This window comes from Syngnathoides biaculeatus, chromosome 5 (assembly GCF_019802595.1).
Source record: "Syngnathoides biaculeatus isolate LvHL_M chromosome 5, ASM1980259v1, whole genome shotgun sequence".
NCBI lineage: Eukaryota > Metazoa > Chordata > Actinopteri > Syngnathiformes > Syngnathidae > Syngnathoides > Syngnathoides biaculeatus.
Window position 1 is genome coordinate 416,295 of NC_084644.1, and position 25,200 is coordinate 441,494.

The 25,200-nt window shown below is 53.6% G+C and overlaps 1 protein-coding gene and 1 long non-coding RNA gene across 10 annotated transcripts in view; one reads left to right on the forward strand and one right to left on the reverse strand.

Moving 5' to 3' along the window:
- LOC133500278 (neuronal PAS domain-containing protein 3) overlaps positions 1-25,200 on the forward strand; it is a 77,699-nt gene that overhangs the window by 23,194 nt on the left and 29,305 nt on the right. For 4 of the 9 annotated variants that reach the window (XM_061818778.1, XM_061818779.1, XM_061818775.1 and 1 more), the window contains 3 exons: positions 5,094-5,195; positions 11,781-12,025; positions 19,296-19,378. In XM_061818778.1, the coding sequence (XP_061674762.1) occupies positions 11,869-12,025; positions 19,296-19,378 (240 nt within the window). In that variant the 5' untranslated portion in view covers positions 5,094-5,195; positions 11,781-11,868. Of the gene's footprint in view, positions 1-3,530; positions 4,255-5,093; positions 5,196-11,146; positions 11,431-11,780; positions 12,026-19,295; positions 19,379-25,200 lie in introns of those variants that run through there. The other 5 variants (XM_061818783.1, XM_061818780.1, XM_061818781.1 and 2 more) reach the window with 5 other exon arrangements.
- Positions 493-9,449, reverse strand: LOC133500282 (uncharacterized). Its single transcript, XR_009794849.1, has 4 exons — positions 8,538-9,449; positions 8,082-8,260; positions 1,834-1,974; positions 493-1,390 (listed from the first exon to the last, which is right to left on the reverse strand). It is a non-coding gene; the product is annotated as an uncharacterized LOC133500282 (long non-coding RNA).

The following is a 25,200-nucleotide window of genomic DNA, read 5'->3' on the forward strand; positions in this document are numbered from 1 at the left end:
GGCCGCGCGTGTGTCCGGACTTTGCCGGTCTGACGCCGGCAAGAAAGCCAAAAACGAGACTCGCGTCGGTCGGAAGGCCGAAAGTTGCGCCCCGGTCGAGTCCGGGAAAATCCACGTCCCCGGTTTGAGCTCCGGACCCGTTTGGCGCGCGGGTCTTGCCTTTTTCTTTTCAGCGACGGACGGCAGCAATCAGAGCGCAAGTAACTGGTAATCCTCTGCTTTCATCTCCCGCGTAAGTCACGTCGGCCCCCGTCTCGGCCGTTTACGTCGGCCGGCCGGCGTCTTGTTGTTCGGAGTGCCGCCGCCGACCTTGACGCTCGCCGCCCGCGCTGGAGTTTTTCTCCGTGTCTGTTTGAGTGTTTTACTCGTAATGAAATGCGCACGTCCGCTAAAGGCGTGATTAGCATATATATTGTATTGACACGCGCTTGGCTTTTTTTCTTTTTTTGCTCTCTCTTTCTTTCAAGTGTTTTTATGTGCGCCGCACGCCGCCGCCGCAGCGGTCCGCACGATAGCGCGCGCCGCAGCGGTCCGCCATTATTTACACTCCACCTCAACAAGGAATTACCGGCAAAAACAAGACGTGTCCTCCATTTTTCCTTTGCACTTTCACGCCTCGCCGGGCGATGATGTCACGTTTTGCCGCCGCGCGATAACGACGTCACGCGTCGGCCCGTCGTTGGCACGAAGTCAATTGTTGTCGATTTCAAAGGACGTTTCGTTTCTTCTCCCTGGTCGACATTTGCTGACTTCTTTCCTTCCTTCCGTCTTTCCTTGCGCCCTTTTCCGTTAGCTTGTCAGTGGAAACTTCCCGCGGCCAATTTAAGTTCCGCCCGTCCGCTCTGATTGGAGGAAAACCGTCGTCACCGGTCTCGACGAGCGGTCCGTGTGGGCGTGCGAGCGTGGCCCGCGTCTCCGACGGCGACCGGATGCCTTTTTCCCCGATGGCGCGTCTCCACGGAAGCGAAAGCGGGAAACTTTGCATGGCGCTGACCCGAAATCCGTTCTGGTGCTCCCGTGAACCGCCGCGCTTTGGTTTTGACTGACGCGATTTCCGGACAGCGTCAAAACGGATTGCCGACGAAGCGGCGACGTTCTGGACTTCGGTCGTCGTCCGACAGCCGAAGTGAGGGAGAATCTTGAATCCGTCCGTTTTCTGAGCTGCTTATCCTCACAAGGGTTACGGAGCTTTTACCGGTTAGCTCAACCGGTCGCCATCTGATGCATCTTTGTTTCGTTCCCTTCCGCACGGGGAGAAACATGCGCATTCCACAGGGAGGGGGGCCGGGATTGGAACCTTGGACCTCGTAAGTGCGTGTGAGGCAGCCAGACGCTGTAACCGTGAATCCCCCCCGCCTTCTGTTGCCGGCTCCCCCGCCTCCTCTCACCCCTGCACAAATCAGATATGACAGGAAATATTGTCCTTGTAATGGAGACTCGGGGCACCGGGCCTGAGCGCGTGCAGCTAAATAGGCCCGATATACATCAACGCACGCGTGCGGCCACTGCGAAGCGAAGCGAAGCGAAGCGAAGTGAATTATTGCTCTGCAGTGTGACGCTCATCTGGGCTTGTCGTCGGCGTACGAAGCTTTTATATCGTTAGCTGCTAATTGGATGCTGCTTGATTAAAAAAAAAAAAAAAAAAAAAAAGAGAAGCCCACGTGATTGTGTTTGTGTTTTTTCCTCTCGCGTGTGCGCTGGCAGAGGTCGACGTGACGCAGGAGGCCGGCCGGGCCGTCGCCATTTTATTTATTACGGCGAGTAAGTGGCGACCTCCACGTATTATTTTGAAAGTCGTTTCCACGACGGCAGCAAGTTTTCGGGCGGTCTCACCTGAATTTTTTCGGACTTTTTGCCGTCTTGTCACCAAGCCGTCGAGTCGCCGATCGGCGTTTCTATTTCGGGAAGCGAAGCGGGCGGGTCGGTCCCGTCGTCCAATCGGACTGCGAAGGGCGCGAGGACCGCGTGCGACGCCTTCCCAAGGTTACCAAAAAAAAAAAAAGTAATTAAGCAGAGCCGTCCATCAGCTTTTGGACTTCACTTTTTACAGCTCACATCCATCCACACGCTTATTAGGAATTATTTCTCATCAAAGCTTTATGAAATATATTTAATAGTCCTGCAATTTGTTCCGTACCATTCGTTAATCTCCTAATTTTATGTATATTTTTTTCAAGCAACAGTGATCATCCGTGTTTTGATATACGGTGCCGGTTATTATCTGAAATTGATGTCACTCCTCATTCCAAATGACGAATATCAGCAAATCTTTTAGTTGAGTTTCGAGACGTCGTCTCTCCGGGAGGTCCCGGACAGTCCCCGGCGTCTCCTTCCGGCGAAAACGTGCCCGGAAGGCCTCACCGGGGAGGCGTCGGGATCAGACGCCCCAGCGGCTGCTCTCAACGCGGAGGAGCCTCGAGCCCCTCCCTGATGACCGAGCTTCTCTCAGGGTGAGTCCGGACACATTGCGGAGGAAACTCATTCCCGCCACTCGTATACGGGATCTTGACCCGCAGCTCGTGCCCACAAGGGAGGGTAGGAACGTAGAATGACTGGTAAGTCGAGAGCTTCACCTTTCGACTTGGCTCCTTCTTCACCACAGCAAACCGATGTACAAAATCCGCATGACTGCACGATCTCAGGTTCTGTTCTTCCCCCAGTCGTGCACAACACTCCCAAGATCCAAACTGGAGAAGGCCCGCCCACCCTTCCCAACTGAGGACCACGGTCTCACATTTGGAGGTGCCGATTCTCATCCCGGCCGCTTCACACGGAGCCGGGAACCGCACCAGTGAGGGTCGGAGATCACGGCTCGATGAAGCCGACGAAACCACATCATTTTCAAAAAGCAGAGATGCAATCGCGACTCCTCTCTACGCCTCTGCTGCGCCTAGAGATTCTGTCCATAAAAGTTGGGAACAGAATCGGTGACAAAGGGCAGCCTCGGCGGAGTCCTACCCTCACCGGAAACAAGTCTGACTTAATGCCGGTGATGCGTACCAAAGCCTGACGCCGTTTGTAGGGCTAGCAAACTGCCCGTGTTAGGAGGTTCGCCACCATATACTCCCGAAGCATCCCACCGCAGGACTCCCCGAGAGGCACGGAAGAACGCCATTTCCAAGCCCACCAAACACATGTAGACTGGTTGGGCAAAGTCCAAAGCACCCTGGAGGAGCTGCCGAGGTTGAAGAACTGGTCCACCGTTTCCACGCCCATTGCCCCCACCCCCACCCCCCACCCCCTTCCGACGCGCCCCTGAATCGACCTTACAGGAGCGAGATCCCTCTGACCCTCGGGTCCCCCTACTTCAAAAGGCTCGACCGCCTCCCCAGTCTACCAATCCAGAGGCACTGTCCCCAATGTCCACGCAACGTTGCAGAGGCGTGTCAACCGGGACAGCGGCACAAGATCCGGAGCCTTTGGGCACTCCGGCCGAGGAGCTTTTGTAATCACCGCAGAGAACCCAGACTCTGCTTCCTCACGGGAAAAGGAATGTTGGCCAAACTGAGAGAGGTAGTAGGAAGTATTCAAAGTTCCGATTGGAGGTCCCCGCTATACGCAGTCTCGATGCTGTACTGGTTCCTCTCCGAGGCCTCAGCGAACTCTGATCAGCTTCTTTGCATCTCTTTTGTGGGTTGGGAGCCGGCGTCTGGGTGGTTTCTCTGTCCGGCGCTCTCCTGTTCTCGCTCTCTTTTTCCATTTTAAGGGAATCAGCGGCTCATATGCTCATAGATGGAATGCTGCCCCTTAAGGTGTTCAGTGCTGGTTGGTTGGTTGGTTGGTTGGTTGGTTTGTTTTTGTTTCATTGCCAACTTTCCCGCTCCGTTGACTTTGTGGGTCTTATTGGTACTCTCGTTTCCTGGCGTTCTCCAAGAAAACGATGAAGCATTCACACAGCAGGCGTATTCATGGAGTTATTTATTGAAGCTTTATGTCTACTCAGGTGGACTCCTTAAGTGACAAGCGCGGCTTGTCCTCCTCCTCCTCCTCCTCCTCCTCCTTCTTCTTCTTCTTCTTCTGCTTCCTCCTCCCGGTACAGTTGTTGGTCCTCCCGGCGCGGGCGTCACCTTTTGGTCCAGACATGCGAAGCGTTTGATCGAGTTGATCTGGCAGCCGACACGCTCGCTCTCACGCTGCTCTCGAAGACGCCAGGCGGGACGCCGCCAACATCAGACGCACCTCCGGCGCTTTATAAACGTTTCTTCGGACCCCCCACCCCCGACTCGCCTCCTTTCATGGGCCGTCACGTTCAAAGTGAGCTCAAACAAAGACCAGTCGCGTCTTCTTTGACACGGTTGGATTATTATTGCCTTTTATGTCATTGTGATGTTATGCAAATGAAAAGCACGTCGCGTGACTTCGTCTCAATCCATCCATCCATCTGTCCACTTTCTGAGCTGCTTATCCTCACGAGGGTCACAAGAGCGCTTTTGAGCCTATCCCAGCTGCCAAGGGGTTACGGGTACGCCCTGGACTGGTCGTCAGCCAGTCGCAGGGCACACGGAGACAGACAAGAGTCGCACTCGCAACCGCACCGACGGGGAAATTTAGAGTCTTTGATTAACGCGAGCATGTTTTTGGGATGTTGGGAGGAAAGCGGACGGCCCGCCCTGAGAAAAACCACACAGGCGGGGCCCGAATTGAACCCTGGACCTCAGAAGTGGGTGGAGGCCATTGCGTTACATTCTTTGTTTTATATTATTAATTGAACGAAGAGATGGTGATGTCATTGTGATCTTTCGGGCGTTTGTGTTTGTGGATTTCTCGGCTTGGTACTGGAACGGCGTCGTGCGTTTTTGCGGCTACTTGCGCGTGCCCTCGTGTCGAGCCCTCGTGCCTGAAAACGTCGGCAAAAATCTGCAGGAAATCTGAGCGCTGGCCCATCGCGACACCTTAATAAATATGCCTCGTGCGCATTTGTGAATGCGTATTTGCGGGTGAAGTCGCGACGGTCCCTGTTGAGCGTTCCTGGTGTGGCCTCGGTCGGGTGGACGCCCGCATCAGGACCTTCTTCTGACAGACTCAGCCGCCTCCCGCCGTTCTTATTCTCACTGATGCCTTTTTTTTTTCTTTTGTGTGTGTGTGTTCCACAGCGACCCCTACTGGGAGCGTCCGGCCAACGCGGGCAACTGCCCGGCCGCCCGGCCGAAGACCCTTCACCTGGCCGGAGGACAGCAGCATACCTCGTCTCCATGGTAACCACCCAGACGCCACGCGTGTCGAGCCGCACTTGGCATCATTTAAGGCCGTGCGACGATTTCTTTTGTTTCTCAAGGACTTTGAAATGCTGGCTGCGATCGGCTCCAGCGCTCCTGCAACCCTTGTGAGGATAAGTGGCTTAGAAAATGGATGGTAGCATTAGAGGGCTCGTTGTTGCTGTGACTTTCTACTCGTCCCCTCAAAGCTCGCATGTTTTTCTTTGGCTCCGTTTTTACGTCTTTACGGCCCTGCGGACGCAAGCCTCCGTTTCTTTTTAAGTCGGGCAGGAATCGTACCCGCGCTGTTGGCCAAAAAGGCAGCGGCATGTAGCGCTATGCTACCAGTGCAGGCTTAGCCGTGGAGAAGGACTTGCTGAAGCTGCTGTTAAGGTAACTGCAATCAAAAAGTCAAATGGATATCTCAGATCGAGAGTCCCTGGGGGGAGGGGGGGGGGGGACAGGCTGACCTATCCAGAGCCCCGGAGTCCTGAAGGCTGGTCTTCATTGGGGACACGGGGCCCAGAGATGGTGCCGATCCCTGGACGGGGGCAACCGGAACTCCGACAAATGCCAAACGGGTCTGCGACCTGTCAACGCTAGGATGTCGTACAGGGCCAGCCACATGCCGGACTGACTCCGATCGACCGGATCCAAAATAAAAATGAAAATTCGATGAGTGCACTGCCGAAGCATTTGGATTTTAGGACCCTGGCATCCCAGTTGAAGACCACGACGTGGAAAGTGGGTGAGCGACACTCAAAGCCGCCTCCAAAACCATCGACGTAACACGGAGATTGTTTTGAGTCAACGTCAAGTCCACCTTGACTCGCTTTCCCAGCCTCAGCCGCCATCGCGCCTCTCCCATAACGACCAACGGAGGATCAGTGCCGACTCCCCCAAAAAAAGTCGACGAGATCCAGACTTGTGCTGACACCAGCGCCCGGCGAGTTTTGTTATGATGCTGTGAAATCCCTCAAAGGCGGAACATCGTGACGGCAAGATCTGCGCACAGACTTCAATTACTCGAGGACTCACCTTAGGACGAGGCTGAACAGCGGAAAGGGTTCCAACCTATCGGCGAGACCTTGCCGCCGTCCCCCGCCCTCGATCAAGCCCGAACGTCGAAGAATGTCTTCCCTGCGGGCGGCAGTCTTGACCACGGGAGCCCTCGCCGGCCCGGACGCGAGGACGGGAGCCCGGTCTTGCCAACTTTGTCCACAAGGGCCGGCAAAGCGGGAACGCCACCTCAGTTGCGGAAAGACGGTAACGGCGTCCATAAAAGGCGTCCCGTGGAAACGGCCACGGGATCTGGCCAAAGTCACCTTGACGTCAAAGCCTGACGGGCATGTCGGCGCAGGATCTTCCAAAGCGACGGCCGTGCAAGTTCCCCGGTGTCAGGCTAATGCGATCCACCGCCTCGCCAAAGCTTTTGTCACACTTGGGCGCCACGAGCGCTGGCGGACTCCCCCGTTCTCGGGTTAGGCGAGGCGCTCTTGGACGGACGGAGGACCTCGACCCCAAAATCTTTTGACAGCGAGGCCGAGTCGCCGGAATTCGACGTGTTCAAACCCGACCACGGCGTTGCCTTTGCGTCTCTTCCCGCCTGCTGAGGATTTGGAAAATCAGGGCGCAAAAGGAAGATTTGCGTGGAAAGATGGCCAGCGTGCTGATTGGCCCGTTACCAGGCTGGCTTAACACCTGCACAGGCGTCCGGAAACTTCCTCCCCCCAGGAACGTTTCATGTTATTGTTTTGATTCTTTTGTCGGTTTTCTCTTTTTTGTTTGTGCTTGTTTGTGGTTCCCCCAACTTCTTCTTCTGTGTTTTGTTGCAGTCGTGTGGCAGCCCGTTAATAATAGATTGACTCCACCTGCGGGTCGCGTGCACGCGCCAGGCCTCGTTTGAAGTGTTTCCGCGTTGTTGCTCGCTCGCTAGCGCGCGTATCGATCGTCCGCCGCTTTGTTTCGATTGCGCGAATACGACGCTGAGAATGTGAGACCGGTTTCTTTGATGAAGACGACGACTGTTTGGGCTCATCTTCATCACTTCGGGCGCCACGTTAAGCGGCGCTTTGATTTCTTTTTTTTTTTTTTTTTTTTTCTTCAGACCGCAAGAGCTTCTCGTTGTCCGCCGATGTTTTGCTTGCGTGGAAACAACATATCCGACGTGGAGGGAGGGAGGGAGGGAGGGAGGAAGGAAGGAAGGAAGGAAGGAAGGAAGGAAGGAAGATGCGCAGGCAAAACGGCGGCTGGCCTGGCTTGTCGCGGTTGGCCTGAGCAGTTCTCGCAGTCGACTGAATAGCGGCCGCCGTTGTGCGTGCGGCTGTCCGGCGACGCAAGCGCGATCTCTCGTCCGCTGGATTTCTTCGGCTTTCAGCGTCTTGGCGGTGCGCGTCCACAGCGTCTCGTAGAGCGACGATGTCGTCGCCAAAGTAATTAGCGCGAGTGTGTTTTTGCGTCAAAGCGGCTCCTCGCTCGATTTTCTTGAACAGCACAAAAAAGTGTTTGATTGCGTCGAACGTGAAGATGTCACTCACGCGCGTGTGTCACGTTCATAAGGTTGCTCCGCTCAATAGATTACTTTTCACCGACGTCGAGCCGAACACGTGTTTGTTTGTTTGTTTTGGACGGCAAGGTCGTGTCTACATATCATGGCTAGGAAGCGATCAACGTATCCCGTCATGTTTTGGCTACGGTTATCGTTTCATCTTTTATCTTGAAAGTCCTTTGACAAACAAACACTAACCAGAAGCGACTGAGGCACTTGAGGAAGAAAAGGAAAGAAGCCGCATGGGAAACGGAGAACACCGGACCAGACAGGACCAGAAGGAAGTGAGCCGGGTGGTAAATATCAACCACGTTCAAAAAAGGTACAGTTGGACTCACGTCTGCGTCGTTCAGTGACGCGACAGCAAGGTCATGACGTGGTGTCGGAGCGACGGAAGCGTAACCACGGACTGACGACCGGGAGGCGTTCGGTGTTCCAACTCAGCCAATCGAGCGGATGCGTGGCGGAGATTCCAGCAACTCGACCGCTTAGAACAGAAAAGTGCAGTTTCCTCCTGCTGTGGGTCGGCAAAAAAAGGAGGCGATGTCAGCGGTACGTGGACGCTGACCCGAGACCGGGATAGGTTGCAAAAAAAATTCTCTCTTGAGCTCACTCCGGAAACAAAAGCCCATATTTGCTAGACAGAAGTTTCACGAGAAGGCGCGAGGTCGGCCAACCGTGAGGCACGTGAGCACTTTGGGACACAACTCAAGCCGTTGCTCAAAGACTGTAACTCCGCAACCGGCCGCGAGACGCTCAGAGACGGACGGGCAACGTTTTTGCCAGCAACTTACCGAGCGTGCGCAAAAAGTTCCTCGGCCAGGGCCCTGCCGGAGCGGGCACGTCGGCGTAGAGTTAGCAAAAGCGCAGCTAAAGGCTACGACTAGCGACAGCCACGTTAGCCGCCGCCAACCCGGAAAGCAAAGTTTGACTGGAGAGCGAACGACAAGTGGGGAGGATGGCGCAGGAAATGAGCTGAATTCCCAGCAAAAGGTCAACAATTGCCTCAAGTGTCAGAGACCTTCTTCCGTCCGTTCTCACAAGCGTCACGAAAAGGCCAGAAGACGCTCGGAAGCAAGCCAAAAAAAAAAAACCCCGCCAGCTGTCCAGTGAGTGAGCGTCGTAAACAAAAGTCACGTGACTGAAGTGTCTCTCGTCAGCCAATGAATGTGAATGAAAATGTTCCCAACGGTCAACTGAGAAGGAAGTCCAGCCTGACTTTGACACCGGACACCGAAGAGCAATTTTGACAACGCAAGATTGGAAGTTTGCAATTGTGAGATATTTACCCGGATGGGAAGGGGAAAAAAAAAAAATCCCTCCTGTAACGCGGGACCGACCGAGTGCAGTCAGTTTTGAAGGTGCCGACCCACCCGATCTCTTGACACCTCCCTCGCCGCAAAATCGGAATCACAAAGTTCATCTTGCGAGCCCCTCCCGGCCGCCGGCCGTCTGTCTGTCATCTCTCGGTCTCCGTCCGTCACGGCTTTCCTGTAGCGCGTCCCCTCCGCGCGTCGGATTAGCGGCCGCTCGTCGCCGTTTGCCGCATCAATGACGTCGCTGGATCGGAATCCACACACGAATGATTAACTTTTCTCTTCTGAGAAAAGTCAAATCAGTTTTTTTTTTTCTTTTGCGTCTTGAACTTCTCATCACCGCTTTATTAGGTACGCCCTTTCACGGCAAACCCAACAGAATGACGATCATAACACGATATTATGTCGATCGTCACTTTTTCGGGGGCCGAAATGACGACCCACCGTCCGCCGGTGATCCTTTGACTTGATCCGACACTTATCCAGCCGTCCATTTTCTTTGTGGCTTATCCTCACAAGGGTCGCGGGAAGCGCCGGAGCCGATCCCAGCCGTCAACGGGGCGACAGACGCGCCCACAATCGCACCTTGGGGGCCATTGAGAGCGTCCCGTCGATCCTGCGTGTGGGAGGAGAGCCGCACAGGCAGGCACGGGGAGATTGCATTTCTTTGGGGGAACCATTCCCGTTACTGGTGTCAATCCATTCTTATTTGTGTGTGTCCCCGCCCCCTAAAAAAAAAAAAAAAAAAGGGGGGGGGGGACCCAAAGCCCCAATTTTTTTTTTTTTTTTTTTTTTCCCCCTTTACTTTTGTGGCGGTTTTGGGCCCGTTCCGGATCCCTCCCAAATTGCGACTCCTCAAATCATTGATTGCATATTGAATGAATTAAGGCGGACAGTTAAGGCCTTGGGGCTCCCGGTATCCCCCCCCCCCCCCCCCCGCTCCGAGTGCAGATCGGCTCCTCCAGACGGCGCCCGGGGGCCCACCTGGGTGTCACGTTTTGCTCTTATCTCCGCCCTCACGCGAGTCGAGTCGCTCGCCACTCGCCGAAAGGCGTCTGTCGGCGTACGACTGGCCTTCCTCTTCAAACGCATCGTCATCATCGTCAACTTTTTAATTCGTTGACATTTGAATGGCTTCTCGGATGAATCTCCGCAAAATTGTTTTCATTTAAAAAGGACGGAAGGCCCAGGTGCGTTCGAGGCCCTTTGACGCAACACAGTAATCAAACGAAAAATTGTTTGAGCTGCGCAAAGGAGAGTTGTGTTGAGGAACTTTGTGGATGTGAAGTTAATGAGAGATTCGTCACGCTGAGAATCTCGAATATGAGGAACGAATGAAGCAAGTCAAGCTGGACGCAAGACATGAACACATTACCTGATCCCAATTTTGCTGTTTTGCTGACCACGTTCTCATCCTCAAGAGGGTCATCTTTATTCATAAATATCCCTTTCAGCGCTGGAGGAATAATGTCAAGTTTGGTGGCATGCCGGGAGGATGTCAAGGGCGTTGTCGAGGTCCATTTTTATTTGCTAGGAATGCAACGTTGGTTGCCGTGGTGGCAAAAATGGCATTTCCGTGAGCGGGTGCGACACGGTCAGTCGTGAACAGCTTGCCTGAGCGCTGTGTTGGAGTGTCCTTTTTTTGGACAAGTCACACAATTTCAGTTGTGCGCAGAAGGCAGGCCGTCCATTTTGGAGGAAATGGACGAAATACGCATTTGTCATTCTTAAGCCCCACCGACAACAAGGGAACGCCGCAGAGCTGAAGATAGTCGAGTTGCGTTCGCGGATTTAGGGAACGTGTGCATCATTTACATGTCAAAAAAGAAAACCAAGACATGATTGACGCTGAGGCCTTTGCCGACCAATGAAGTGGAGGCGCGTGCGAAGCTCACCGTTGAGCCTTCAGCGCACTCGAAGGCAACACGCGAGCAGAAATTGCGTTGAGGGACAAAAGGAAAAAAGCGTCAGTAGACTTGACCGCGGAGCGTCCTTGTGAACGCCGGGCCGAACTTCCCACACCTCGGTCACGTGACGTCAGAGTTACCGCCCGCCTGTCACGTGACGCGCCGCCGCCTCCACCTCCGCTCGACCCGGAAGTTAACCCTCGATCCCGGCACGCTCGGCGCCCTGCGTCGGGGCGCCAAAACACACATCGAGCGCGACGCGCCTCGCTGAGCTTTACGACGCCATCAAGTCAGCGGGGCCGACCCACTTTAGCACTTTTACTTTCGGCGCCTTTCCGACGCGCAGACGTGCGCTCGCTTGCCCTCGTCGAATTTGTGCCACAAACGGGGGACGGTAAATCCATTTCGCGAGCAGCCAGCGGCCGAACCTTAGCCGGCGTCGTCGTCGTCGTCGTCGTCACGAGGTTGAGGATGATGAAGACCGTCTACTGTCAAGTTTTGAAGGAGATTTCTGTCGTGTTGAGTTTCCAAGTGCCGTTTTAGTCATTGAGTTTGCTTGGATGCGCAATGCATTTTTATATTTTCCTACATTTAGGCGCAGTGTTAACGTTATGGCGGCTTTCGATATATTTTTTTTCGACGCAGATTTGGAGCGCAAAATATTTTCGGAGTCAGCACTTGACGTCCAGCGACCGAGACGGTCGGCGCCGCGCCGCTCTCGCCGTTTGTCTGCAATACCAACGGAGAAGAGCCTTCTCTTTGTCGCCGCGACGGCGTCGAACCTTCGCCCACGGGTGTCCCTTTGCGTTTGCAGGCTGCAGGCGCTCCGCAAGGAGAAGTCTCGGGACGCGGCCAGGTCGCGGCGCGGGAAAGAGAACTTTGAGTTCTACGAGCTGGCCAAGATGCTTCCGCTGCCGGGCGCCATCACCAGTCAGCTGGACAAAGCGTCCATCATACGCCTGACCATCAGCTACCTGAAGATGAGGGACTTTGCCAATCAGGGGGACCCCCCCTGGAACCTGCGCACGGAGGGACCGCCCCCCAACACCTCCGTCAAAGGTACAACCGGCTTGAATTTCTTCAAGGACCGCGCTCGGAATCATCCTTCCCCACGCTATTACCATTGTCTTACAAATAACGAAACGCCATTCGTCTCTTCCAGCCGTCGTTTGCGAAGTTTTTGATACGAAGAAGAATTATCATTTCGTATGGTACACCTACAGCCACCACGGAATGAAATGTCAAATGTAAAGAATTGAACAGCTTTTGCTGCAACTCGTTGGACATTGTGCTGCTCCTTCTCTCGCGTTTGCCTCGTCTTGGCCATCTGGGGGCAGTAGGGTTCAGACCCACAGACACGCGTACATTTAGACCCGGGCCCCAAGTCCTGCGTAGTAATAGCTGTTCGAGCGGCCAAAGAAAGTGTGCCCGAGTGACAGTTGTCTACATGTGTTCCTGCACCATTTGTGTTGTCGTATTCATTTTTGAACCGCTTCGCGTAGCGCCCGTTGCATGCCAGTTTTGCTTGCGTGTTAGCTTTCAAGCCGTAGCCGAGTGTCGCACAAAGCTGTCAGCGCGGCAACGCTGACCTGCGAGTTGCAGCCTCGGCGACACCGTCGACTGACTTTGTTGTTTTTCAGCTTTGAACTGCAAATCCGAATTTGAGTTACGAGCGACGCCTGACTGGAGTGTTAAAAAAAAAAAACAGATTCCCAGACGAGGCCGCAATGGCACACGGAGATAACGACAGCTGTTGCTCGCACGCACGCCGCCCGAAGATCAGCTTCTATTCAAGGCCACGCCCCTTTTAAAGGCACACTGCCCACACGAAAAATATCTCGTCTTTTTCTAATCAGCTGTTATTTTCTTGATTTAAAAATAAACGTTTAGAGGAGGCGGGAATGGATTAGCTTCAGGTGCTATGCTAACGATAGTTCTTTTCCCGTCGGGCAACATTAGCTTTGAATTTGTGCTGAAGTAGCGAACGCTTGTGAAGTTACGGGTGAACTTTTACCTTTGAAATCAACAACCACAGCAGCGTGTGCGCACGTGCGTGCGTTCACATCGGCGTCGCCGAAGGAAGACGGCGGCGCATACGCTCGGCTCGCCGCAGCAGATGGCATCATTGTTGTCAGCGCTTTGAAGAGCCGCGTGCATTTTAATGAAACTAACCCATACACGTGTGTGTGTAGTCATTTTTTTTTTTTTTTTTTTTAATGATTGCCTATGAGGAGACTCTTTGATTGCCATCTTTACTGCGCACGCACAAAGTTGGCCGGACGTACTCTGACGTTCCACTCCACACCTGTAGGGGGGGCAATAGGAGCTAATCTCAATTGTCGAGGAAAAGCGAGCCCTAAATGCTGACTTAGGAGGCGCGTTGTTCGACTTCAACGTGTTCCACTCCAGACCTGTTGGGGGGCGTTCCAGAACTTTTGGGTAGGATGAGAGGAAGAACAAGGAAAAAAAAACTGCAAAGTTCAAAAGGTACTCGGTCGGACCTGCCCCTCTTCTTTTCGGTTTTGCCCGCGTGTTCCAAAAGCTGCTCCTGAGCCACTACTCTCAGTTCAGCCGGTTGAGTATTTGCCCGTAACGAGTCCTCTTCGGGGAGAACGGACTTCAACTCGTCACGCGGAGCGCCCGTAGAGGCGGCGGGAACCCGACCGGAACGGCCCGCGGCCAAAGAAGACGGCTGCGACGCCGAGCCATCAAGAATTCCACTCCGCCGTTGTCGATGTCGTGCCAATTCCGACCCAACGGCCGCTCGGGCGGGCGCGGCTTCTCCCGGTGCGGAAGAGCTCGTTTGGGGGCTCCGGGCCGGAGGGGGTCCGTCCCTGCGCCCGGCGTGCTTCTCAAATGTTGTCCGAGGTGCCCGCCTCAACGTTTTCGGTGGGCAACTTTGACGTCGAGCTTCCGCGCGGACAAAGTGACTCGTTTGTCCTCTGTCTGATTGATTTTGCTCGATTCGTTGGCGCTTTGGTTCTTGTCACGTCCAAATGAAAGGAGCGACCACGAGCCGGCGAGTGCCGGGCGCGGTCGTGTCAGCGTCCCGACTTGTACCGGCGGGGGCTAATCCTGTTTGCAAAGTTTGTCAAGTGGGGACAGATTGTGGACTTTTGGAGTTGCCCCGGCTGGCTGAGCCGTAAATATGAGGCCTGGCCTTTGCGTTAATTGACCCATCGGTTGCTCTTCTGCAGCTTTTGACTCGCTGTCACACACGCTCGGCATCTGCCGCGCCACACAAACAAGCGTGACCTTTGCGAGCGCGTCGGAGGCCGCGGAGATCCGGACCGATCCCGAATCTTTTCTCCCGGTCAATCCTGCTCCGACTTTGTGAAAGTGGCGACTTGCGGCCTCGGGTTCGCCTTTTGCGTTCGCTTCCGTCAACTTGCAAAGGCGATCGCGGGTTTTCTTTCCCGCCAGTGCTACCTGAAGTCCTTGTTTTGGGTCACGTTTATCTTTTTGATTGTCTGTCATTTATTCTGATTGAAAGCTTCATTTGGAGCTTAAAAGTCCCGTTTGGTAAAGAACGGTGCCATATTTTTCTCCCCCAACCATAAATCCTGATCGCAGCATTGATTGCGATTTGTATTATTTTGCCCGTAATGATGCAGCCCTAATTGTGGGTGTTTTCTGTTGGTTTTGGTTTTGGGTTTTGCCGGTCTTTTGCCTTGGCACACGTGCGACCGAATTGCCGCCATCCAGTCTAACAACAACAGCAACTTTGTACGTTAGCATGTAATAAGCGTGTGTACCTTTGTACTGCTGCGGGTGTGTTTGCGAGTCAGGCGGTCGCGTGTTTGCGGTGGGTGGCTGCAAAAACTTCAAGCTTACCGAGTCGATTCCTCCGATTTCTTGTCATCATCCTCACGTATTTATTTTTAAAGAGCCTTTTCAATTTTCAGCAAGATGCAATTTAAGCGCAAAGATCACATTTGAAGAATTGTATCCAGCGAAGACGGGAGGGAGTTTTGCGCAAAGTCGATGCAGCTGCGCTTCACGCAGACTAAACCATGTCAGAGCGAGCGTGCGGGCGAGGGATGACGAGGACGAAGAGGGGAAAAAGACAGCAGGCGCTCAGTGGCGACGGGAGTCTGGTGTCGCGCCGGTCTTGTTGCTCCTGTAATCCATCATCTTTGGAGCAGCAGCTCACATTTTTCCGTAGGACGGCCGGGCTAACGGCTAACGGCTAACGGCTCGCTATCCTCCACGAGCGCGCTCGGAGGGGTCGGGGACGATAAAGCCGACGCCCGTTTGAGGGACGCCGGCGTCTCAGTAGCGGACTTCTCAATCGATATCAAGAATCGGTTATTTGCCAGTGCGGCGCGTCGATCGGTCACGGAAAACGCGACACGAACGAGGAGCGTTCGGGGATGTTTTGGCCAGAAAGCGTCGCAATTATGAAAGTCATTAGCGAATGCTGATGACGCCCTCGGGGGCTACGTTTACGGCAGGAAGTTGCTTTGGGCGGCCGCCGCGCGCGCGTCGTCTTTTCGCTTTGTTTTTCCCACCCGTCCAGCGGCGACCGCGATGAACATAATCGCCATGGAAACAATGACAGCGAGCCCACCCGCCTTTATCCCCGCGGGGGGCGTCGTCATTCCGCAAAGCGCCGTAACGGCGCAAGAATGGCCGCCGCCGTTCGCCAAAGACGTCGGGGCCAATTACGCCGCTTTGGGACTGAAGTAGTCGCTTCAGGATTCGTTACGTCGACATTAGCGTCTGGTGTCATCTTTTTTTGGTTTTGTTTTTTTTTTTAAACAAGAGCAGGCGATTGGCCTTAGTGGCCGACCCCCCCCCCCCCCCCCCCGACACCTACGGCCCCTCCCACAGGTGGCGAGCCCACGGGACGGGGGGGACCCGCGTTACCCTTAGGGGTCGTCTCTGTGGCCCGGCCACCGGGTGCTCACCCTTCAGCCCCGCCTGCAGGCGTGCCCCCCGGGGGGCTAAAGGGAAAACCTGAATCCATTCAGGATTTCCCCTCAGTGGGGTCTTTTGACCGGTCGCTCACTTCAGACCTGCCGGTTGGCCTCAGACATTGCCGGGGGGGTGAAAAACGGTTCTATTATTCATGAATTTCTTTTTCTTTGTTTCTATGTTATTGTACCATCAAACTCGTTTCTTTGTACATATGACTAGAAGATTAAAAAAATATCAGGACATCTTTCTTTCCTGAATCATTTTAAAATAAATAAACATTCATAATATTTGGTCATATAACTGACTATAAATTCAGCTTTAAAAAAAAAAATAATGAAGAATCACCATTAAGGGTTGTCATTTTTTTTTTCTTTTTAAGAAGTTGAATGAATGCAGCAAATACGGCGAGAGAAACATTTGGTGGGCGGGAACTGGGAACATTCTAGAAGACGCTTCCCCCATCTGTGCGCTGGAAGGTCACCTTGAGCACCGTAAACAAGATTCAAACGTCGGTCGTCTGGCTTAGTGATGTCGTCACGGCGCTCAAGCCCGACCTCCGTCCCGACCTTCACGGCGACCTTCGTGCACGCGGGCTGCTTTTATTGCGTTTCGGTCGCCGGACTGTGAGGTTACGACGCCATTGGCCGGCCCGCCGGCTCCGCTCTTTCCGTCTTCTTCTTCTTCTTCTTCTCCTTCCTCTTAACGTTTGTGAAGCGAGTTCCCAAAACGGCCGAACTGCTCATCCCGATCGTTTGCCGCCCGAGACGCGCTCGGGAAAACGTTTGGCATCTTGACGGGCGGTTTGCTGGCGACTTTGATGTTCTTCAAAAACATTTTTCATGAATCCAAAAGAGCAAAGCGACCCCCCCCCCCCCCGAGAGAACAAGAGCCTCTTCATTTGTACACGAACAGAGCAAACGAAGCTCATTTGGCGCTCTTGTCACATGATTGCGTCATTTACGCTTGGAGTCAACAAAGGCGCCTCCGTTTGGTTTTGGGAAGGAGACAAACTTCATTAGGAGGCTGTCAAAAGTCGCCTTTGTCCAGTTCCAACTTGCGTCTTTGACTTTTTAGCCTTCGCTCGCCAACAAACGGTATGGTGCGCTTTTCAGCGTGGACCAGATTTTTATTACCTTCTTATCAACTCACATCACTTGTGTAGCCTGCGTCGGAGGCCGGGATGAGCGTCATTCATCATAGTTGGACTCCGGCAGATAGCGACCACGCGCGTCATGCGGCAGGGCGCGCTGGGAGTTATTATTGCGCTGTTGTTGGGTTTTTTTTTTTTTTTTGGTTTTGTTTGGTTTTGTTTTGTTTTGTTTTTTTTGTCTTCTCTCTCTTTTTCAATTTGGTGCTTTGAGATAAAACCCGGACTGGACATTTTGGGACTGCGGGAGTTTGAAATGTCAACAAGAGCACAAGTCTGCACCCCCCACCCCAACCCCGTGTTGTGGATTGTGCAAATGGTGCAGATACTTGTCAAGCTTGCACGTGAGCAGATGTGAAGCACTCAAGTCTTTTCCCATCTTTGCTGCAGAATTTCTCTTTGCCGTGTCGATTTCGAGCACAATTCCACAGGGCTCCGCCCCCATTTGGGTCGGCGTTCTCGTTCGTGAGGGTGTCTTTAGCGCCCGACCCCTCGGGCCCCTCCCGCAGGGGGCGAGCCCGTGGGAAAGTGGGCCCCACCTCCGGGCCCGGCTTCAGGTGGTGGAGCCCCAACTGAAACTTCAAAACATTTCTTTTCTTCATCTTGCGGGTCCCCCGACAACTTAGCTCTTAGGACCGGAGGGGCGGCGGCGGCGGGGGGGTCGACGGCTTTCGGGAGCCGTTAACATCTGATTGGTCGTCACCTGCATCTTTGGCGTCGGCGCCACTTGAAACATTTTCATCTTCACTTTGTTAGCGAAAGTTGCTCATAAACACATCAGCCGCTTTGCCAGATGTGAGAGATTGTGGAGGAAAACAAAACACTATCAAAGGGTTGAATTTAGTTGATTTTTTGGGGGGGGGATGCGCGGCGGGGCGGGTCAGTCGGGACGTCGAAAGCGAACGGCGTAACGAGCGGCGGCAAATTATTAACACGAGTGCTCGTCAAATTTTCAAGAAGCAGAAAAGTCAGCTAATTAAATTGAAATAAATTCAAACGCCTGCAGTGCTGATGACTTTTTAAGCAGCCCAGGGAGCCCGTGCGCGCGTTTACGGCCCGTTGTGATGTCACTTCCTGCCCGGACAGGAAGTTCCTGTGCTACCTCGTTTATTTGGAATGCGCACGTGTATTGATTTTGTATGCACGCGTGTCTCATATTGTCAATACGTGAGACGATCAAGATGTTTATGCTCAAGTACGCTACGCTAATGCGAGCGGCCACTTATCTGTGCTTGAGTGGAAATGTGAAACGTACTTGCCTTGATGTCGCGCGCACGACGCATTCGATGTTGGTGATGCTAGCAGTAGCTTGTCGTTTTGAACCCTAATTAGCGTTTGTTAGTGTGCGTGGCAGCTTTAAGACACACATGCGCGCGCGCAGGCTTGAAGCGAAACGCTGAGAGCATGGCCGCGGGGCGTTCATCGTTTGTGGACTTTTTTGGTTTGTTTGGTTGTTTTGAAGTCTCCGCAGTCCTCTTAGTGCGCCTCGTCTGTCTGAGATGATGATGATGATGACGACGACGACGGTGATGATGAAGCGTGCCCGGAATCTTCCGACGGCGGGCGTGCAAATGGGCAGCCCGATGACATCATTAATGGCGGCTAACTGCGAGGGGCGGGGCCAGGGGGGCTTGAAATTTGCCGTAATGAGGTCTGGAGGGAACCCGCAAACACCTCAGGCCATGAAAAACACGCACACACCGCCCGTCTGTCTGCTTCCGATGCAAATTGCGGCCATGTTTTTCCTCTACTTCCTGTTGCTTCAACTTCCTGTTTCCTCGACTGCCTTGTCTGCTTTTTTTGTTGGCGGTTTCAAACGTGGATCCATCCCCCCTTTAGTCGGTGTGCTTAAAAGACACGTCGGCACTCGGTCGCTATCTGGAATCTTCTTCTTCTTCTTCTTTTTTTTCCCCCATATATCGACCACGCAGATGCGCACACACAAAAAAGTGGAACGCAGCACGAGAAATGTTTTTACTCTTTTTCCCCTTTAAGCTGCACACGTTAATTGTGTTGATGGCGCGCGATTAGCTCCCGTCAGCTAGCTGTCATGTTAGCGTGGCGCTAAGTGGCGACCTGCACGTCTGAGCTCACTTGGTTCTTTTTGTCCTGTGCAATGTGTGTCACGTCACGCCAGGCTGTGTGTGCGCGTGTTTGTGTGCGGCTTTGCTCGTTTCAATGTGTCCGAGTCTCACCAGTCTTCTTCTGTCCTGTCCTGTGCTTTCTTTCTCCTTGTGTGCATGCGCGTGTGTGCACGTGTAGCAATCGGCAACCAGAGGAGGAGGACTCCCAGCGCGTTGGCCTCGGACATCTTCGAGCCGCACCTGGGCAGCCACATCCTGCAGGTAGGACCGCGTCGACGTGGCGTGATCTCCGCGGCGCCGGTCAGCTCCCTCGGCTCCTTTCCCCTCGACTTTGGGTGTGAGGTCCAAAAGTGACGAGCGTCTCCTGAAGAAAAGTGCAAAGCGAGGGATGGCGCTCGTCAAGTTTTGTGCGGCTGGCCGGCGCCTGTGCGGACGCGATGAAATCTGCCACCGCGTCAGACGTCAGACCTGCGGAACCCGAACCGACCCCCCCCCCCCCCCCCCCCCCCCCCCCTCCCGCCGCATCGCTAAGTGACTCGATGGCATTCATTAGCGGCACGCTCGGGCCCGATCAATCACGCCTCCTCGCTCGCTCGCTTTCTTTCAAATGTCATCGGCAAACTTCTCACAATCAATTAGGCCGACGATTAACGAGGCCAATTTGTAGACACGGCCGCCGCCGTCCCGCTCGCGCAAAGGTTAATATATGGACATGGCTAGTTGGCCGGGAGAGTCTCCAGCTCTCCCGCGAGCCTTGTGAGGATAAGCAGCTCGGAAAATGGAACGGTATTTACGTAGCGGTGGGTTAGGTGAGCTTCGTGCTTGGGGGGGGGCACTTTTGATGAGAAATGCGCGTTTGGGCCTCTCAAAGGTGCAAGTCATCACGTTCGTGGCACTTGAAGCAGAGCGCAAATAAATGTCCCGCGTCAACGTGGAGAAAGTAACACGTTGCCAAACGGCGGGCGGGTCGTGGATTTCTTTCCGGAGGTTCATGTCGTGCATCTTTCATTTGGTCAAACTTTTGAGGCTCATTGATTGACGTAGCAGCCATGACCCAAAAGAGGTCGCTCGGGTTCGAGTTCCTAACCTCAAACAATCCACACTTTAAAGTTTTAGGATGGGGGGGTCAGGAAAAGAAGCGCGGATAGTTAAAATGTGTGAATAACTAATTCTCATTCGAATTTCCATGAGAATCAAATATCTTTCATTTTTTCCATTTTTTTTTTTTGCCATGCCAATTGTAATGGACGTCAATTAGTTGCAGATGTTCGCTATTGCTGGGATATTTTTTTTAACCATATTTGCTTTTTTTTTTACCAAAGTGCTTAATTTTGATTCTTTTTTTTCATGGCAATTATAATAAGCATGAATTATTCACAGATTTTTGCTATTGCAGTAATTTTTCACAATCCCCTCCCTATTCATGTTTTTTTTTTATCAATCCCAAAAAATCCTCATCGTGTGAAGGCCTTTTCTTTTTTTCGTTTTTTTTTTTAATAACGAGCATCAAATATTCAGAGATTCTTTCTCCCAGCTCAGTGTTTTTATTTTTTTCAAATGTATTTTATTTTCCAATTTTCAAGTGTCAAGTATTTGTGAATATTTGTGACTGGCTGTAATTTTTTTTTTTTTTTTTGACCCATTGACCCGCTAATTATTATTAGTTGTTTTTTTTTTTTTTTGCGGGGCGGGACTGCATCGGGGATGGGCCCCGAGCCCCTTCCTGTTTGCTGTGGTAACGGATAGGCTGACAGATGAGGTCAGACTGGAATCTGTTACGTGAGAATTTAGAATAAATCTCCTTGCTCAAAGCAGCAAAATATAACAAATCATTTTGTATTGCGTTGAAGACAATTGAATCACACGCATAACAAATGAACCCAAAATAGAAGTTGAAGGACCGCTTAGTCGAGCCAAAACGACGTAGGATGAGGTCACCAAAGTCGAACCGACGTTCCAAACGGGCGAATGGTCCGGAAAGGCCGTAAGGAGGCCCGTCGACCCTCGTCCTCGTCCAAACGGCGTCGTAGAGGACCCCTCCTCTCGCAACGTAACGTCTTAATAACTTCGTCAAGTAAGTAACAAAAGAAAAAGAGAGAAGATAGAATCGAGAATGAATAATAAAAAGGTAGACATGACAAATCCCCTTGGACCAGGGGACGTTCGCAGACGACATTGTCATAAGCAGAGGACAGGTGGGGTGGGGGGGTGGGGGGGGGACACTTTGAAAGACGGAGGCAAGAAGATGAGCCCAAGTCAAACTGAATATATATGCGTGAAAGAGGGGGGCCGAGGGGGACCGAGGGGGGGGGGGGTGGGGGGTCTCTGGCTCCGGGGAGAAGAGATAGCGAGGGGGGGACCACTTCAAATACTTGGGCTCAACAAGCCAGTGTGAGCGGGGGTCCAAGCGGGGTGGTGTCGGGTGTCATACGGGACAAAAGTTTAGAAAACAGCGTCGACGCCACGCCGGCCGCGGCCATGGACGGACGAAGGCACCGAAGAGGCAACAGGAAGCAGAAGAAATCGAGGGGCTGAGGTGGGGGGGCCCAGCCAAAAGTTGCAGGTTTTGGGGACGAGGTGAGATCGAGAGAGCAGACGTCGACGGTCTGGACGTGTCCAGAGGCCAGAGAGGCCGAGCAGAAGAGCCAACTGCCAATGTTTGCTTTTTCCGGGAACAATATTTTCAATAACAAGTCACTTATTTGCATATTTTTGCTTTGTTCCCGATGTCTGCTGTTTTGCGGGCAGGTCGGGTTACGCACCCGCTCGCTCACCTGCGCCGACGTCGGTCCCACATTTTGATTGACGGCCCGTCAAAAAGGAACATCGCCGTGACAACGGGGGGGGGGGGGGTTCGGTTCGATCTTAAGCGAACTAAGCTCAGCTCACCCTTGACCGCACACACGTGCGACTTCCTGTCAGCTGTCTGTCAGTTTCAAATTGGGGTTTCAAACTATGAACTTTCAATTCGGGTTTCATATTTGATGTGCGAGCAAAGGTTATGGATTCAAACGAGGCTTTTCAGACAGGACAAGAATTCCGCCTTTGAATTTCTGTCGACGCTTGAAACTGAATTTGGAATTTGATTTTGCCTTTCGACTCAAAAGTCAGGCTTTTATCCTTGCAAAAAGTTTCGGGCGCCGCTCTCGCGCTTCGTTCGCTCGTCCAATGGTTGGAGGGCGGGGGCGGAGCCTTCACCCTCTGCGCCGACAGGCGAGCGAGGTCGTCGTCACCGGCGCCGTCCGTCAAAAGGTGGCGCGGGAGAACGCCCGACACGACCTCGGCGGGGGGGGGGGGGGGGGGAGTTCCTCTGGAATACAGAAAAAGATCGGCGCTGCTTATCCTCACCAGGGTTGCGGAAGTGCTGGAGCCAACCCCAGCTGTCGTCGGGCAGGAGGCAGGGTACGCCCTGAACCGGTCGCCGGCCAATCCCAGGGGCACATAGAAACAAACGAGGAGTACCCGGAGAAAAGCCACCACGCAGGCACGGGGAGAACATGCAAAGTCCACACGGGCGGGGCCGGGATTTGAACCCCGGTCCTCGCAACTGTGAGATTCTGCGTACGTTTCGGAGTTAGAATCTCCCCCCTCCCTTGATGCCGTGTCCTCGTCATCAGGCGATTTCCCCGCCCCCTCCCTCGAACTGAAGGGCCGAGTAGTATAGTCACCAAATACCAATACGGCTACCCGCAGTTCAACTACAAATCAAGCTCAACGTTGCTCTTTTCCTCCCAGATTGTTTGGAGCGTGCGCGTCAGGTTGCTCCTCGGGAATTTGTACGGTTTTGTTTTCCGCGCGTCTGTGAGGAATTGTCGCCGCCGCGGTCGTCCGAAAAGTCTGTGAATCGCGAAGGGATTCGGGCACTGCCCGGACCGGAGGCCTCGTGTGACGGGCGTGTGCCTTTCAGGGGCGTGGCCAACTCCATGACGATGGAGACTGTGCCACCAAATTTGCTTCGGCACAGGCGAGAGAGGTGAAAGCAGATTTCGGGGAATAATTCAAATTCCAAGGTTGCCATCCAGTGGATTATTGCTTCAACTGTCACGGAGGAGACGACCGGGGATTTGGGACACGTGTGTGCGTGCGTGTCTCCAGCATAATGATCAAGAATTTAAAGAAGAAGAAGAAGAAGAAGAAAAACAAACAAAAAAAAAAAAAGAGAAACAAAAGCAAAACCACGCACACCTGCTTGCTGTCTCTCTGTCTCTGTCTCTGTCTCTCTGTCTCTCCATTGACTGGTAATACGTCTCGCCCTTCATTCAGCCACTCTCACCCCGTCATGTGATTTTGCGTGTGCCGATGCTGCAGCAGCTGGCAAGGGCGGTCCCCAGAGGCATTGTGGGTAGTCGGGGGAAGGTTACGGCTTCGGTCCCATCAGCAATCTGTTGCCCGTGCGCGTCAATCCCATTTGTCGTGTCATTGCGTTGAGCTCCTCGACATTCTCGCGCCGTTTATTTCGTCCTTGGCGGCGCCCCCGGCCGGGCGGGGCTTACCTCAGCCGGGTGCGTTCGTTCTCGGGGTGGCGGACCGACGTTGTTGGCGCTTTTGGTGCTCGGTTCAGCAACTTTTTCCCAAAAAGCACCTTGTGACAAATGTGTGCTTTTCGGGGTCCGGGTCCGGGTCCTGCGGCAGGCGTAGGAGTCTACGTGTCTTTTGTGAAGGTGCGGAACCGTGTCCACCGCGGTGAGAGTCCTTCGCAGGGTGCTTCGGGAGTATGGTGGGACCGCACCCGCTGATACCGGCTGTCGCTCGGTCTCAGCGTTTGGTCCGCACTCCCGGCGGGAAAGTCGCATTCGTTTCCAGCAAGCGTTGGACATTTTGTCACCGATTCACTTTCATGGACAGACTTTCTAGGCACAGCCGGAGCGTAGACGGGGTCCTCTTTGGTGGGTTCTTTTGGCTTCATCAAGCCGGGATCTCCAGCGCTCACTGGAGCATTCCCCCTTTTTTCAGAATGAAGCGGCCGGGATGAGAATCGGCAGCTCCAAATCTGAGACCGTAGTCCTCTTTGAGATCCTGAACCAAGTATCTTGGGGGTCTTGTTGGCGAGTGAGGGAAGAATGGCAGAGCCTGCAGATCAACGGGACCTGGTAACGGTCCAGTGTGGCGAAGAACTGATTCTTAACTTAGCAGTCCGTCTCCGTTCCCGCCCTCACTTGCGGTCACCAGCTGGAGGGCCTGATCCAGAAGCAGGGTTGCGGATTCGGGTTTGATCCGGGCTCTCGTTTACGCAACAGGTGAGCAGTTCATCCGTTCCACGTCGAGCCGGCTGAGGTGGCATCGGGTAGGGTTCCTCCCGTATGCCTGTCGGCCGGCCTGGGAATAGCCTGGGATTGCCCCCCCCCCCCCCCTAACCCTGGAAAATGAAGTGGCTGGGGAGAGGGAAGTCTGTCCGGATGAGGATCTTCCTTCCTTCAGCTGCTGACCTCAAATAAGAGGAAGAAAATGGATGGACGGATGAATTTGACGCTTTCAAGATGCTGCAATTCAGTGTATGAAGATGAAGATGAAGATGAGGGCAGAGAAATGGCAGCACATTGGAAGGCGGCCCCGAGACGTGCTGCTCACGGCCCTCCGAAATCCTTTGTCAACGGACGGGCGACACGAATCGGGCCCCCGGTTCCACGCCCCTCAGTTTGTGTCGTGGTCGGCGGTCCAAAGCGCTCGTCGCACTTCACGGATTGAACGGCGGAGGTCTAGGAAAACCGGCCCGTACGTTGCGGGGGGGCTTCCCGCATCGCTCACGCCAATGATTTTGCCGTCGTCTCGGATCTCACAAACGGCCCAACAAATATCGAAACACTGAAGACTCCAAAATGTGTGAATGGGATCTGGCGACCAGTTGAGGGTGTTTTTCCCGCCCCTGGATGAGGAGAAGTCAAGCCCCCAGAAAAGGGAGGGATGGATGAACTTGTGCTGGGTTTGGGACTTCGCACGGGAGCCTGGCGGAACAACCAGCGCGTTTGATGATGTTGAAACTCAATTCTCGTTTCTTTCAAGATGATACGACTTCCTGGTCCGCCTCCATCTTTTCTTCTCCGCACGTCCTTCGCGCGCTGACTGCTTTTTCCTTTTTCCCTTTT